Raw genomic sequence first — 14,042 nt, forward strand, 5'->3', positions numbered from 1 at the left:
AATCACTTAATTTGAGTGCGTAAAATGGGAGTTATGGCCACGAGATAATTCTGGGCAGAGGTGGATTTTCTGGAATTGTGGTTTGAAAGAACAAGGGTGAATATGAAAGGAAGGAAAGAATCACTCTTTCCAGCGAGGGCAACACACAAAGGTTGTGAAAGTCCTTTGATACAGCCAGGGTGTTCTTGAATCACTCAAGAATTTAGGAGAATCACTCTCACTAAGATAAAAGAGATAAACTCTAATTTTCTGAATAAAACTCAACTTGTGTTTATTGATAAAATGGTTCAGCTTATATAGAAGCTTTACAGCAGATTTTAGTAATGACCCACTAACCTAGAATTAAAATAACTTAATGCCATTAACCTAGGGAATTAAAAAAAACTTAATGGCTGAGTGTAACTGAAATTGTAGCAACCAAAAGTCACCCCCAACAGCCAACAAGTCAGCCACCATTTGGTCTCCCAAAAGGCTGATGCCTAGGTTGCCAATTGGGCCATTATTACAACTTGAACTAAACCTACTAAAGCCCTTTTAGTTGATTAACCCAAAACATATTTTTGGTCAGCCAACTTTACAAGAATTGGACCATTATTTAGACAAACTAAACACTCTAAAATTGAGACAAAGTGGTGTCATTTAGTCCTCCTCCATTTGGGCTATGATACAACTCACAACCTTGGACTTTTCTCCTTGAAACTTGGGCTTGTATTCAAATAGTATGGACAACACTTGTTGAAGAGCTTCCTTGACTTTTCTTGCTCTAACCCTTGTAATAGGCCCTCCAAGTCCTTCAAGTGGATCCTTGCCCTTGCTCTTGGTCATGTCCTCATCACACTTGCCTATGAGCCATTAGAATCATGGTTCTTCAAAATTGTTCAAATCCAAGGTTGTCCCCATGTGAAAGTTTTCTCTTCAGATAGTGGGCGTTGGACTAGTTTGAGTTTTCAATTGCCTCAAAAGGTGAGTGATGTTAAATGGATAAAGAAACCAGTATACTCAAAGGGTGAAATTTAATTACTAGCTTTCTACATCAGGGCACATGATAAAGCTTCATTTGGACCAAAAGGAGAGAGAGATGATTACCATAGACATTTCATTGATAAATGGAGAAATGGTTTTGTTATCTTGGGTGAGTATTTCAGTATTTGGGAGTTTGTGGAGTAAATTGATGAAGTTGGAGGTTGTGCCTTCGGGTGGTTCCGCACCCATTATTATGATATTGTTGTTTTTAAGGAAGTCAATAGAGATGGAAAGTTCATCGCTTTTCATCCTTACTACAGAGTGATATTTTATAAGCTTGAAAACAAAATTTGCTATTATTTCTATTGCTAACACGCCATAGGTGAGATGGCTATTGCACAACATTGGGAGTTGTATTGTTATCTTAAGAAGAATGCATTCCCTTTCCTTGAATGCTCTGCTGCTTTTTCTTGTTTGGACAAAAAGGTAATTGTTTTGTAAATCTTACAAGTTTCTTTACATTTTCCATTTTGTTTATTATGTGTTATTAACTTATTGATTAGTTGCACTGATTTGATCATGGGGACATGTATTAGAAGATGTGGATTAGATAGTTATATATCCATATTGAAGGTATTATAACATATGAGGATTTATGCGGTTTAAGAAACTAGCGATATTGTATTATAGTTATAGTCATAGAAAACTAATCATTTATTCGAATTTCGGTACACACGATGCAACATAACTTCCATATATAACATTCACTAATTTAATTTTTCTTAACTTATTACATGTTGAACTAGTGAAAGTTAAAATTGTATAATTTTTTATGAATATTTTTTTTCATTCCAAAGTGCAACACTAGTATTAATAATTAATTTTCCAAAGTTATTGAATGGTAGTTTTCAAATGAGATTCTATGATCACCATTATAACAAAAAAACTTAATTATTTTGACTATTGTAGCTTTCTGTTAGCTCTTAGGCATAGGCAAAGTCAACTTTTATACTCAAAATAGCTAATAAATACAAATAAAATATAGTTTGTTCAAAATTGATACAAAGACATAAAACATTACCGCTTGGGAACGGTAATGTTTCTTTGTATATTGTGATTTTCATACTGTATGAATGAATTAAATGACTGATTTAAAATCCACATGCTTTTTAACAGGCTGTCCATAAGAAAACTGCATCCGTTTTGTGCTTGACCACTGTTAAGAATGAAGATAAATTGGAGTTCGGCAGAGTTTTGGAGGCTATCAAGGTGGTGTTGATTAAATTAATTTTGTTTCTTTTATGCTATTGTAAAAAAGCTGACTGTATTTTGTTTTGGTTGGTCGTTTCCTTTCAGGCTAACTTCAATGACAAATATGACGAGTACAAAAAGGATATTGCTATCAAAAGGCTATGATGGCACACTACTAGATGGACAAGATATTGCTGTCAAAAGGGTTTGACACATATCAGCACAAGGTTTCTGGGAAAATGTTAAATGTTTCCAGGTGTGGGAAGGTAAATTAGCACCCTTTTCTGCCTTTCTTTGAGCCTTTAGCTTTCTGGAAACGTCTGCAAGTGGTACTGGTGTAACCCTATCTACCTTCTTTGCCTTATTAATCTGTTCATATACTAGGTGAAGAGATCCCAAATCTCATGGGAAATATTGACCCTTGTTTTATACAATTGACGGAAGAAATTGGACATACCATGATTTATCCCATGTCAAATTGGGTTGAGTACTAAAACAACAAATAAAAATACTCACCCTTTTCATACATATACTGCGTCGCCAAAGTACTGGTTTCTCAAGAGGAAGTTCTAAATACCAAGGAGTAACACTCCACAAGTGTGGCCAGTGGGAAGCTCGAATGGGACAATTCCTTGGCAAAAAGTGAGACATATTTTTATCTATCAACTTAAGTAGTGATCTACTATGGTTATATGAGATATTATGAATTTAAGCATTATTGGGCTGCAAAGTGAACTGGTTTCAGCTTAGTTCTCGATGCATCTTTCTGCTTTTTTCCATGTTTGGAGATACATGTCTAAGATAGTAATGTAGAGATGTGTTTTGGTTATAGAGATTGGAATGCTTTCATGCAGGTATATATATCTTGGACTATTCAACAGCGAAGTAGAAGCTGCAAGGTCTTAGTGCTACATGAATTATGAAGGAGAGAAGCAGTGCCCAACTTTAAGCCAAGTACTTATGAAGGAGAGATGAAATTTGCAGCCATTAATGAAGGCAATACTTAATAGAAAATTAACTCTCAATTTTCACTTTCAATTAATAGGAAAACCTTCAGTTTTTTTTAATTAAAATAAAAATTTAAACTGTGTTCTAATAATTGATCTGAAATCCCCTTTGTTTATAATTGGAAAACCCTTGTGTTTGTATTCAAATCTAGCTCAAAAACCAAATTATTTATATAATTTATTCTAAATTCTATGTGTTTATTTCTATAGTTTAACAACTTTTGGTTTATGTTAGGATTCTTTTGCGTTAAACATTATATATTCTAAGTTGAACGAGACCACTTTTTATTGAATTTGTAGAATATTTTATTCTGATTGACATTAGCTTGCTAAATGCTAAGTCCTTGTGTAACGGTTTGTTTGTTCTCCTGCTCGATGTTAGGAACCTCACTGTCCAATCAGCTGAAATACAAAGAACAAGCATTTTATGAAAAGTTTGAGAAAATTTTCAATTTAGCTGAGAAAGTACCAACTTTATTGTCCTTTAACTTTTTTTTTTTTTTTGTTTAAGTATCTCATACTGAATGATTTATATTCTTGTTTCGTCTTTTGATGTGTTATGGATTTTTCATAATTCATTTAATTGAATAAATTGATTTAGAAGTTAACAAATTATTTATCATAGTAGTGGATTTCCAGGTGGATTCAGAATCCATATGTGTTGGTAAGGCAGTTGTTGGAAACTTATTAGGTGGCATTGGATACTTCTATGGTTAGTAAAAAATTGCTATTTCAAGAATCTCTAATGTAAGTTACTTTGGTAATGTAGTTTGTTATTTATAGTTCTTATTGAAGAATATGTCATAGGCATAGACATAGTTGTGTATAGCTATTTCTATCCTTTGTACCTTTCAATTAGTTGTCATCAATTTAGAACTCAGGCAGATATGCAGTGGATTGTTTCCCTTTTCAGCTAGAAAGTGAAGGATACGAAGGGAACATTGGAACCATAAAGAAAATAACGTAAAATCAAACACAATATTGAGCTAAGATATGAAATATCTAATTTTGTTTCCGTGAGAATTAGAAGCTCCAATTCAAGTCCCAGTTTGTTGGAAAAATGTAGTTTACCTAAATGATTAAATGCTTCAATTGGTGTGCAATGGAACCAACAAGGACAAGAGACTAAAGAGTTTTTTTTTTTAATTAATATTGAAGTTTATTCTTTTTTTTTGGTGAATTAATTGAAGTTTATTCAATTGCAGGGATAATATAAAGGGAGTGTATGTTTATTCTATGCAGCAATATATTTGTTCATTTCCTCGTTCTTGGATGAGCATTCCTTATCTTATTTTTTATATATAAAAAATAAAAGTGAGACAATTGTCGGCATCTTATTTTATATATATAATAAAGTTATTTTAATTTAAATCATTTGATTTTTTGAAAGTTACTAGTAGTTTTTTAGAGTGAAAATATTGATGGCATTCATGTTAGCTAACATTTTTTAAACCTTACTAGAAATTGCACCGGCAAGATTTCTAGGTCACAATTAACTACTACGACAAATATTTTCTACGTCGGTTATTAATCGTCGTCGTAATCAACAACGTAGAAAGTCTGTACTTTCTATGATGGTTTCATGGAGAATCGTCTTAGAATGTATTTTTTTTAAAAAAAAATAAAATACATTAAGGATTTTAAAATGGTTTATGTAAACATTCTAAGACGATTTTTCAGAGAATCGTCTAAGAATGTATTTTTTTTAAAAATAAAATAAAATATATGTAGACATTCTAAGACGATTTTTCAGAGAATCATCTTAGAATGTGTTTTTTTTAATAAAAAAAATTCATATACATTAACGTCTCATATGAATTATAAAAAAATTCATAAGCCCTTTACCCTGCACAATATAGACCATCACAAATTAATTATTTATTGGTTTAATGGTCTCAAGACTCTTCTCTTGAGGATGCTTATGCAATTTAATAATCCTAAATGCATTAATTTTATAATGCAAGTAAAAGTTGCATGGATCAAGTTTATAAAGAAAGCAATAGAAAATTGTATTTGGATTCTTAAAGTATTGAATTTTAGCCGATGACATAACCATTAGTAGCTGGGAGTAGTTTCACAAAATTATTATTTTAAATAAGCTCTTGAAAGTATCCCACGATTTATTCATCAATGAATAATGATACAATATTTTGAAAGATAATAATAATAATAATAATAATAATAATAATAATAATAATAATAATAATAATAATAATAATATAACCCTTCCACTACATTGAATTTCCATATATAAGAACAATTTGACCATAATGCTTCTTGTCAAGCAGTTCTATTTACTAATCAAGTAGAACAACATATGACCATAATGCTTCATGTGAATTATCACATAGGACACTAATGTTTACTAATGCAATTGAGGCAAGCTGCACAATATATCATATCATTATATAACAAAGTGCAATCAAAGGAATAATTATTTTAGTAGAATAAAGAACCTAAGGAGTCGGGAGAAGAACATAGCTCCTAGCCCTTTGTCTTCATTGGGTCTGAAATAGTGCAGCCTCAAAATTCACTTAATTAATTGGGGAACAAACAACAAAAATCAAAATTATTATTGAATGCATCCACTTTATACAGATTCCTTTCCCGCTCTCTCATATTAAAAGGCCAATCATAATTGAGCCCTCTATCATTGAGTAATTAGGAGTAGTGAAGTAATCTCTCTTCTTACCCATTGCAACATATAAGTATACATGAACCACAAAAGCTACTTAAATGAACTGATAAGTAGGAATAGGAGTAACAAACCTCAAGAAAATGAAGAATATCTTGCTTCCATTGAAGGCAACTAATAAAGCATGCCACTGTAGAATATAACCTGTGATTTATGAAAAAGTCAGAGTCAAGCAGAGTAACTTATTGAGCAACCAAGCATGCAATAGTAAAAAAAAAACAAAAATAAGCATGCATGCATTGTAGCAGAGTATTTATATTTGACTGACCTTGATGTCCCAACAAAACCAGGTAGTGGGTCTCTAACCATCTTTATCCTCAACAAATTCACATACATGAAATGCCACAAGAATATGATCAGTGACAACTTAGATTTACGAATCCCTTGGTTTTGTATATGGCTAAATGCTTGAAATACCCATTTATAGTAGGTTGGTTAATACCCAAAGGTCATGTTACAATCAAAACAATATTCATACTTGTTAAGTAAAGTAGCAAAATACATATGAGGTAGTCAATTACTTGAATAATTTGTTATCATAATCTCAACATTCTAAATTTTTAATAACTTCACCCTAGAAAGAGAATAGGCACTAATTTATAACATTAAGCATAAAAGAAAAATCATGAAACCAGTCTTAACCATTTAAAATACAATTCATTCCTTGTATCCATACCAAAAATAAATGAGTCCAAACTACCATTAAGCATGTACTCATAAACCAACATTTTTTCCTCTCCTTCAAGGCGACATCCAAGAAGCCTCTTCAGAGTAATTTCTTGCCCATCTTTTAGATTTCCTTGAAAATTTTAATTTTCAAATTGATGATTTGAAATAAATCAAGAAGTGTTCATTTTATTCCTCAATTCTTAATGCCATAATAATCTATAAGCAAATTGTCATGTATACAAGTCCAAAACCACCTTCTCCAATTTTGTTCTTGACTGCGAAGTTGCTAGTGGCCTTAGCTATTGTTGACAAGTCAAAAACTAGTAGGTCCATATCATCCACTTGCATTCCACTATTTTGGTTTGATTTGATTTGATATTGAAGTCTGATCTCTCTGACATAGTATAAGTAGGTGTTTCAGATTGTGATAAAAAATTTAGCATATTTCTTTTAATTTTTTAAAGGACTAGAATTTCATCTTTTGATAAAATGAAAATTTCTTATATCCTACTCTAAGTTATTCCACTTTCCCTCCCTCATATGCAAAGAAATAATTAAGGAAACAAGAGAGCTAGTACCTCCAAGTAGAAACTATACATAGGAAAAAGTGTTCCAATTTTAACTAAGTTAGTTTTGAGATAATCAATTAAAAGTTCATTTTGATTTACCTTTTCCAACACATTATCCAGAAAAAACTGAAAAAACAAAAAAGTCATGCGCATAATATGATTTATAAATTGGTTGCAATCATAAATAGTCTCCATTGAAGGAAGAATTTAGAACAAGTGTATGTCATGACTTTTCAACGTCCATAAAACTTTTTGTCCTGTTATTTCAAACTGAATTCAACAAACTTCTTATTTAGCATGCAGTTATTGACCAAAGAAGGCGAACCAAATTATCTAGAGTGGAACCTGTACACTATTTACTTCTATGGTTTTTGTTTTTCAGATCATTGTATGGTTGTCAAATAATATGCATACATCTAATACAATACTACAAACATTAATAAAGCACTACAAAGAATTTTTTATTTATGAGAATAGGAATAGAAATATGAATTTTACCTTTGACATTGCAACATGATTTCTTTCTAAAACACGAACCAAGTATTATTAGTATTCCAGCAACTGCAGCCACGACCAAAGAAACTGTTTATGCCACTAGGACTCCACCCTTCTTGTGGCCCTCATTGGCGTGTTCTAATTAAATTTGGTCACAAATTAGTAAAGGTAACATAAATATTCACATATGAAAATGTATCCTAGCTAAAAAATTTATTTGAAGAAAGACTAATAATTAGTTTCAAAGTCAAGTTCCTACCTAATTCTGAATCATCAATTTGAACATATACATCCTAGCCTCCAACTGCAAACTGTCTAATATCAATTAGATCACCAAACCACGTAGCATAACCACTTCCTTGTCCATTGATATCCAAATTCGCGTAAGCCATACAATACAAAAATTTAGTAAAGGCCAAGAGGAAAAAACTATAAACTAAATATACATAATGAATCATCCCATCACACTAAAATCGTGGTTCATGATTCATGATTTAAAAAAATTCGTACATACTAAAGTCTAAAGCAATAGCCTCAAAAGTCAAACCTGAAACTATCCAATATTATTGCTTCCAATGCCTTAGTTAGGACCCTAATCATTCGCACCATTTCTTAGTTAAATGAATAAACAATAAAGAGGTTCACAGAGGAAAAACGAACCCGAAGAGGGTTGTAGGGTGAAGGTGCATCGAAGACGTATAAGTCCCACTGACCAATAGTGCTGCCTAGATCCTCCAAATCAAAGTACACACTCTTGTCACCATAATTTGCTACCACAACACCATTCCTGTAATTAATATTGAACTTCCATGTACATTTAGAACCTATAGAGGCCTTTTTGGTTTTCAGAAAACATATAAAACAAAAAAGAAGAACAGTACTATGCATGCATATTTATTTAATTAAATCTGTTGTAGAGTAATCAATAATCATAGTGCAATTTGTTCACCTGAAATTCTTGGGTCTGAAACTCTGGTGAGAGGGCTTGAAAGAGAGCTTAGTTCCAGTAAGGGAAGATCCAGCAAGGCCCTTGATAGTAGATGGTTGAACAATATCTAAGCTTGCCAGAGAAGCCATGGCTTTCTGTATGATGAGTTGCTACTAATGCTTTGGTTTTGATATGTTGCTTGAATCTCATCTTCATCGCCACATGGCCAACTTCATTTATTTGTGTAGATTTTGCAATTCATTCATGTCATGCCATGTGGTTTCAAGATGAATAAGCCTATCCGCTTAGTTGCATCTCTTTGTAAAGATAACATACTACGTGTGCTGATTGAGCGGCAAGGTATGAGAAGATGCATTATTTTTATACAGAGGATTAGCTTATACAACTTAAGTAAATTGATTTACAGGTTAATTTGATATACTGTCAGTTACAGATATTTATACTATTAATTAATTAATTTAACTTTTAAAGTAATAATTATAAAAATAATTTTTTTAATAATATAATAATTTATAAAACAATAATGTAGTTCAATTAAATTTATTACTTTGTAAATTATTATTGTTTTATAATAATTTATAAAACAGTAATTTATAAAAAAATTTTAATACTTTGCCCCTATATATAATCTTAGACAATATATATTTGTAATAATAATAAAATAGTCTAGTAATATATATATATTAGGGGTCAAACTATAGCATAGCAAATAAATGAAAAAAAACATTAAGTTGGCTTTCCACCGTACAAGTTTAAGGCTCACACAAATCATTGATAGGATTCCACTTAAAACCAACGTGACAGGCTCAAATTTGTAGAACAAATTAAACTTAAAGTGGTCATTATATTGTTATCGGGAGGGGGGGTAGGTTTCTCAACTTAAAGTGGCCATTGAATAATATAGTGAATAGTTGTAAATCCCACTCTAATTTCCAGGAAGCTTTACTGGAATCTAAGAAGGCCCCTATTATTGCTACTTGAATTGCTTCCAGAATGCATGTTATCATTGTTCCCCAATACCTCAGTGGAAATACTCTAAGCAACTTCACCTTTTTCAATTGAAAATAGCTATTTAAGATGAATATAATAATAATAATAATAATAATAATAATAATAATAATAATAATAATAATCACATTCAAGACATTTTTAGAGTGAGAAGATAATTGTTTATTAACTTTTTTTTTATTTAACATTTGTTAACTATAGACCATTGAATAATATATAGAGTAGACTAATACGATAAAGAATGGAATGCATACTTGCGGAATAAACCAGGCCATATAGAGTAGACTAATACTAACATGGCATTATTCCATTAAGAACTAAGCTAATCATTTAAATAAAGGAAATAAATTAAGCAACATTAAGATATTCTTTCCATGCTACCTGAATATGCTACCTGAATAACCACCATAGTTCCTACAACAGTAGCCAGATGTGTAGCCCTTGGAGTTGGAGGTTCTCGAAATGGAGTTATCCTGCATGATATTTCCCATATTAAGCATTGATGCAAAGTATACAAGTCTATACAAGTAATAATTAAGTCTTAATGGAGGTGAGAAAGAGTAACTTAGTTCTAAGCTCACCTAGACCATTTATTAGTCAAGACATCATAATAGTGGACATCAGCTGTGGCACCAGCTAAGCCTGAAATGTAAACCATGTAACAGGATAAATTGTAAGCATAAAAACTATAACACTTAATTGTTAAAGCTATAAAACATATCATTTCATTCACAAAGAAGTTCCCTTAATCCAATCAATACCAACTCTTCTTCAAAGGGAAAAATGCATAAATCTATATAAATTATTGTTTATTCTGTGTTACTCCTTGCAGGAAGATAAGCAAATGTAGCCAATTCTCAAATAATCAAGAATGTTTGCACCAAATCAAGTTTTTGGTATTTAGTTACCAACATCGATATGCACCATAAATAAGACTTATAAACATCATTTAGTGCTACAAATGAACAAACCTCTACCTAAGAGCTTAAGCTTTTATAAGAGTTGGCTCTTACCAAGGCTTTTACGACCAAGTGGTCAAGAATTCAATCCTTGTCACCATCGTTCTTCATAATTAAAGTAAATTTTAGGATACAGTAAATTGGGTTTGTGCATTGTCTACACTTCAAACTTGAGATTCTTTTGCTTACAAGGTGCGTTAGATATAAAACCATTCATGGCCTTTCACCTAAGAGAGGTTATCTGTAAGGAGAATTAGTTCTTGACAAGCTTGTTTGGGTGAATGCAATGGCTATGAAGTGGAACAGAACATACACTAACAGAAGAAACCACTAAATCCATCTTTTGAATGCATTATATAGAAAGCCAAATGGAATGAAGTGTTCCCATAACATTTGTGGAAAGAGTTACATAAAAATTTATGAATTTCCAAATAACAACCAACCATAATATAGAGATAAAGCTATATATTAATAATCAATTCATTCAATTTATTTCCTCATGCACACTTAAACCTGTCTAGGGTGGTTTAAAGTAACACCTTAAAGAGACTTCTTGGCAACAAATACAAGAAGATCAATGACACGTTAGCTGCAGAACCGAGGACAAAGAAGGTATTAGAACCAACTGAATTAATAATAATAAAGCGTCTAAAATTTGTGTCATTAGATTTTTTGCCAAATTAACAACTTATTGACACACTAACCCACTATCACATACAAGAAAATGTTAAAGGTGCATTTACCTGTATCCCCACTCGTTGTCGTACCAAGAAACAAGCTTCACAAAGTTCTTATTCAATGCAATTCCAGCCATTGCATAAAAAATACTTGATTTGGAACAATGATTTAAAAAAAAAAGTTAACAGGTAAATGAATAATGTTAGGTCGTCAACATAAAAAGGGTAGGGAATATACCTTGTGTTCACAAAAAAAAAATACCTTGTGTAGGACATTATTTTATAGATGATTTGTGTTTCTATGAATTTAAAAGGGTCAATTGCTTCTGCTATGTGGTAAGCAATCTGATATAGCACTGTGTCAAAAGCCACACCTAGAGTGTCAGCCTATTAGTTACTAATTTACTGTAAACCCATCTGTTACATACATGAGTACTACACCATTCATGCATTCAATTCTTGAATCACGTACATTAAAAACACCAAAAGCTATCTCAATATTCAAGAGATACTAAAGAGACTAGCTATACATGAGACAACAATCATGACAAATTGTTGTTTGTATAAGAGACATGATGGAAAAAACAACACTAGCAATGGATTTTGTACATTTCCTTTCCAAAGTTTGATGCAGGATTACCCAAACTAATTCAAATATGAAATTTATTTAGACCTCACATTTCTATTTACCAGACTATTTAAATAGCCACTATAGCTTTATAGCTTAACGGAAATCCTCCAATCCGCTATTGCGACTCCATTGCAGTGAGGCTTCGGCAAAAACTGCTATTACATCTGCAATAGACATCACGATTTTGTGACCGGGAAGCAAGACAAGTGACTTCCCTCCTAGTCACAATTTCTCACTCCCAAATTCTTTTTAATGTCTTCATCAGTATTTTGTATTGAACAACTAAAATTTTGAGTTAATGTTATGCCAATTGTTATATAGTTTACTTTTAATCTGCATACAACTTAACTTATTCTCCACATATAATTGATTTATTTCAACCACTATGCAACTTTCACTATTTCCCTGAGACTCTATACACCATTTTCCATAATCTTCTATTGATAACGTTGGATTAGCATACCATAAACACACTAAGAACAAGTAACAAACATGTATTATTTTCAACAACTATAATTCAGAGTTGAGACAACTCAATCATAATTCCTTTGAGACTTTATGCTTGATTAGGAACAACTTTAATGACTCTCATTTGAAAGTCACCCGATTTATACATCACTCCCGACAAAACCATCATAATAGATTAAGCGAGCAAAAACATAAGAATAAAAATCGCGGCACTCGCAAAACAAAATGAACCTTGAAATGAAGGGCGACTTTGGAGTTGTAGGACTGGAGTTTCTCCATGATAAGCAAGATAAAAGAATCAACCTCCAAAACAATCTTATGGCCACAAATGATGAAGTAGTATTTGTTCGGCTGCTCCAGCATCGATATTCCCAGAAAATCGCACGGGAAATCGATGGTCACCGACTGGTCTGCAAAAAACAAAAACGAAAGAAGAGGTTTCAGAGAAAACTAAAAAACCCAAAAAATGAAAGCAATGATAAAAGTAGCCTCATAAATTGGGTCTGTAGAAAGTGAGGGAGGATTTGCATCTTCCTTCTTTGACGTCGTTGAGGCTTTTGACGCACTGCGAGATCTCATTCAGGCGTTAGGGTTTAGGGTTTCATCGGGGATTTGACTCTTAGGGATTAGGTTGGTCATGGTGAGAGGGAAGAGTTTTTCAAAAGGGTGAGAGACTAAGGTGACAAAGAACGAAGGCACGAGTTTGGTATTTGGAAGAGAGAAGGGAATGGAGTAGATAGTCACTTTTGTACTCTTTGAATGTCCTTTGGAAGCTAGCGACGACCATGACCCTTATTTTGCATCTCTGTTTGTCGTCAGAGACCAAGAAGGAAAAAGATGGACATAGTGGAAGATGAAAAGAACATAGGGTTTGTGAATGAGAATGAGAGTGAGAGTGAGAGGGAGAGTAAAAAGCAATAGAGTAGAGGGCACTTTCAACGAAGACGGTTTTGAATAATAACCTTCTAAGACGGTTTTTGCGAAACTGTCATCGAATGATAGTTTTTAAGACGGTTTTTGTAAAACTGTCTTCGTTGAAAAACCTCTTATTTACAAATTTGTCACCGCCTTACATACTAAGACGGTTTTCAAGAACCATCGTCAAAGGTGCGTCGTAAAAAATTGTTTTTTTAGTAGTGATTGATTTGTTAAACTGGTTAAATTAGTGGTTGAACTAGATAATATGATGATGATTAGGACTAGAGACACAACTAGCAATAGCTATTATCTTTTAGTTTGTTTTTCATAATGTAGGATGTTACAAATACTAAATGACTCTGAATTTATTTTTGATTTAACAAAAGTATACGAAATTGTAGTCTACAAGGAGCTATTCTTGATTCCAGTTCAATACCCAAGCTTACCTATTTGTATGTTTGAGTATATTTGGTGGCTTTTCTTTATATTATGCCTAATGATAGTGAAATCATTTTTTTTCTCGCATTTTGGCTACAAACTCATTTGTGATTGGTTCATGTTTTCTAGAGATCTTAGCTGGAATCAAATCACTAGACCCATACCATCAAATAAAGTGGCAGACAATATGACAACTTTGTATGTAAACAACACAACTTTTATTTATTTATTTATTTTGTATTTATGGATAGGGTGTATGGTTAGAGAGAGTCATAAGTAGTTAGTTAATTGGGAGTTGAGAGAGGCATGGATCAAAAAGTTTTCAGGACTTTTTTTTGGAGTTAT

The 14,042-nt window shown here is 32.2% G+C and overlaps 1 protein-coding gene and 1 long non-coding RNA gene across 2 annotated transcripts; one reads left to right on the plus strand and one right to left on the minus strand.

Moving 5' to 3' along the window:
* Nucleotides 1-2,035: 2,035 nt before the first annotated feature.
* Nucleotides 2,036-2,461, plus strand: LOC114374341. The gene is made up of 3 exons (XR_003658543.1): nt 2,036-2,056; nt 2,140-2,232; nt 2,320-2,461. It is a non-coding gene; the product is annotated as an uncharacterized LOC114374341 (long non-coding RNA).
* Nucleotides 2,462-5,763: 3,302 nt separating this feature from the next.
* Nucleotides 5,764-8,825, minus strand: LOC114375668 (photosystem I reaction center subunit VI, chloroplastic-like). The gene is made up of 5 exons (XM_028333518.1): nt 8,599-8,825; nt 7,909-8,436; nt 7,653-7,787; nt 6,185-6,977; nt 5,764-6,060 (listed from the first exon to the last, which is right to left on the minus strand). Exons 1-2 carry the CDS (start codon nt 8,724-8,726, stop codon nt 8,262-8,264), a joined length of 303 nt encoding a protein of 100 aa, XP_028189319.1. The 5' UTR covers nt 8,727-8,825; the 3' UTR covers nt 5,764-6,060; nt 6,185-6,977; nt 7,653-7,787; nt 7,909-8,261.
* Between the last annotated feature and the right edge of the window lie 5,217 nt (nt 8,826-14,042).

The sequence above is a fragment of the Glycine soja genome, chromosome 11 (assembly GCF_004193775.1).
Source record: "Glycine soja cultivar W05 chromosome 11, ASM419377v2, whole genome shotgun sequence".
NCBI lineage: Eukaryota > Viridiplantae > Streptophyta > Magnoliopsida > Fabales > Fabaceae > Glycine > Glycine soja.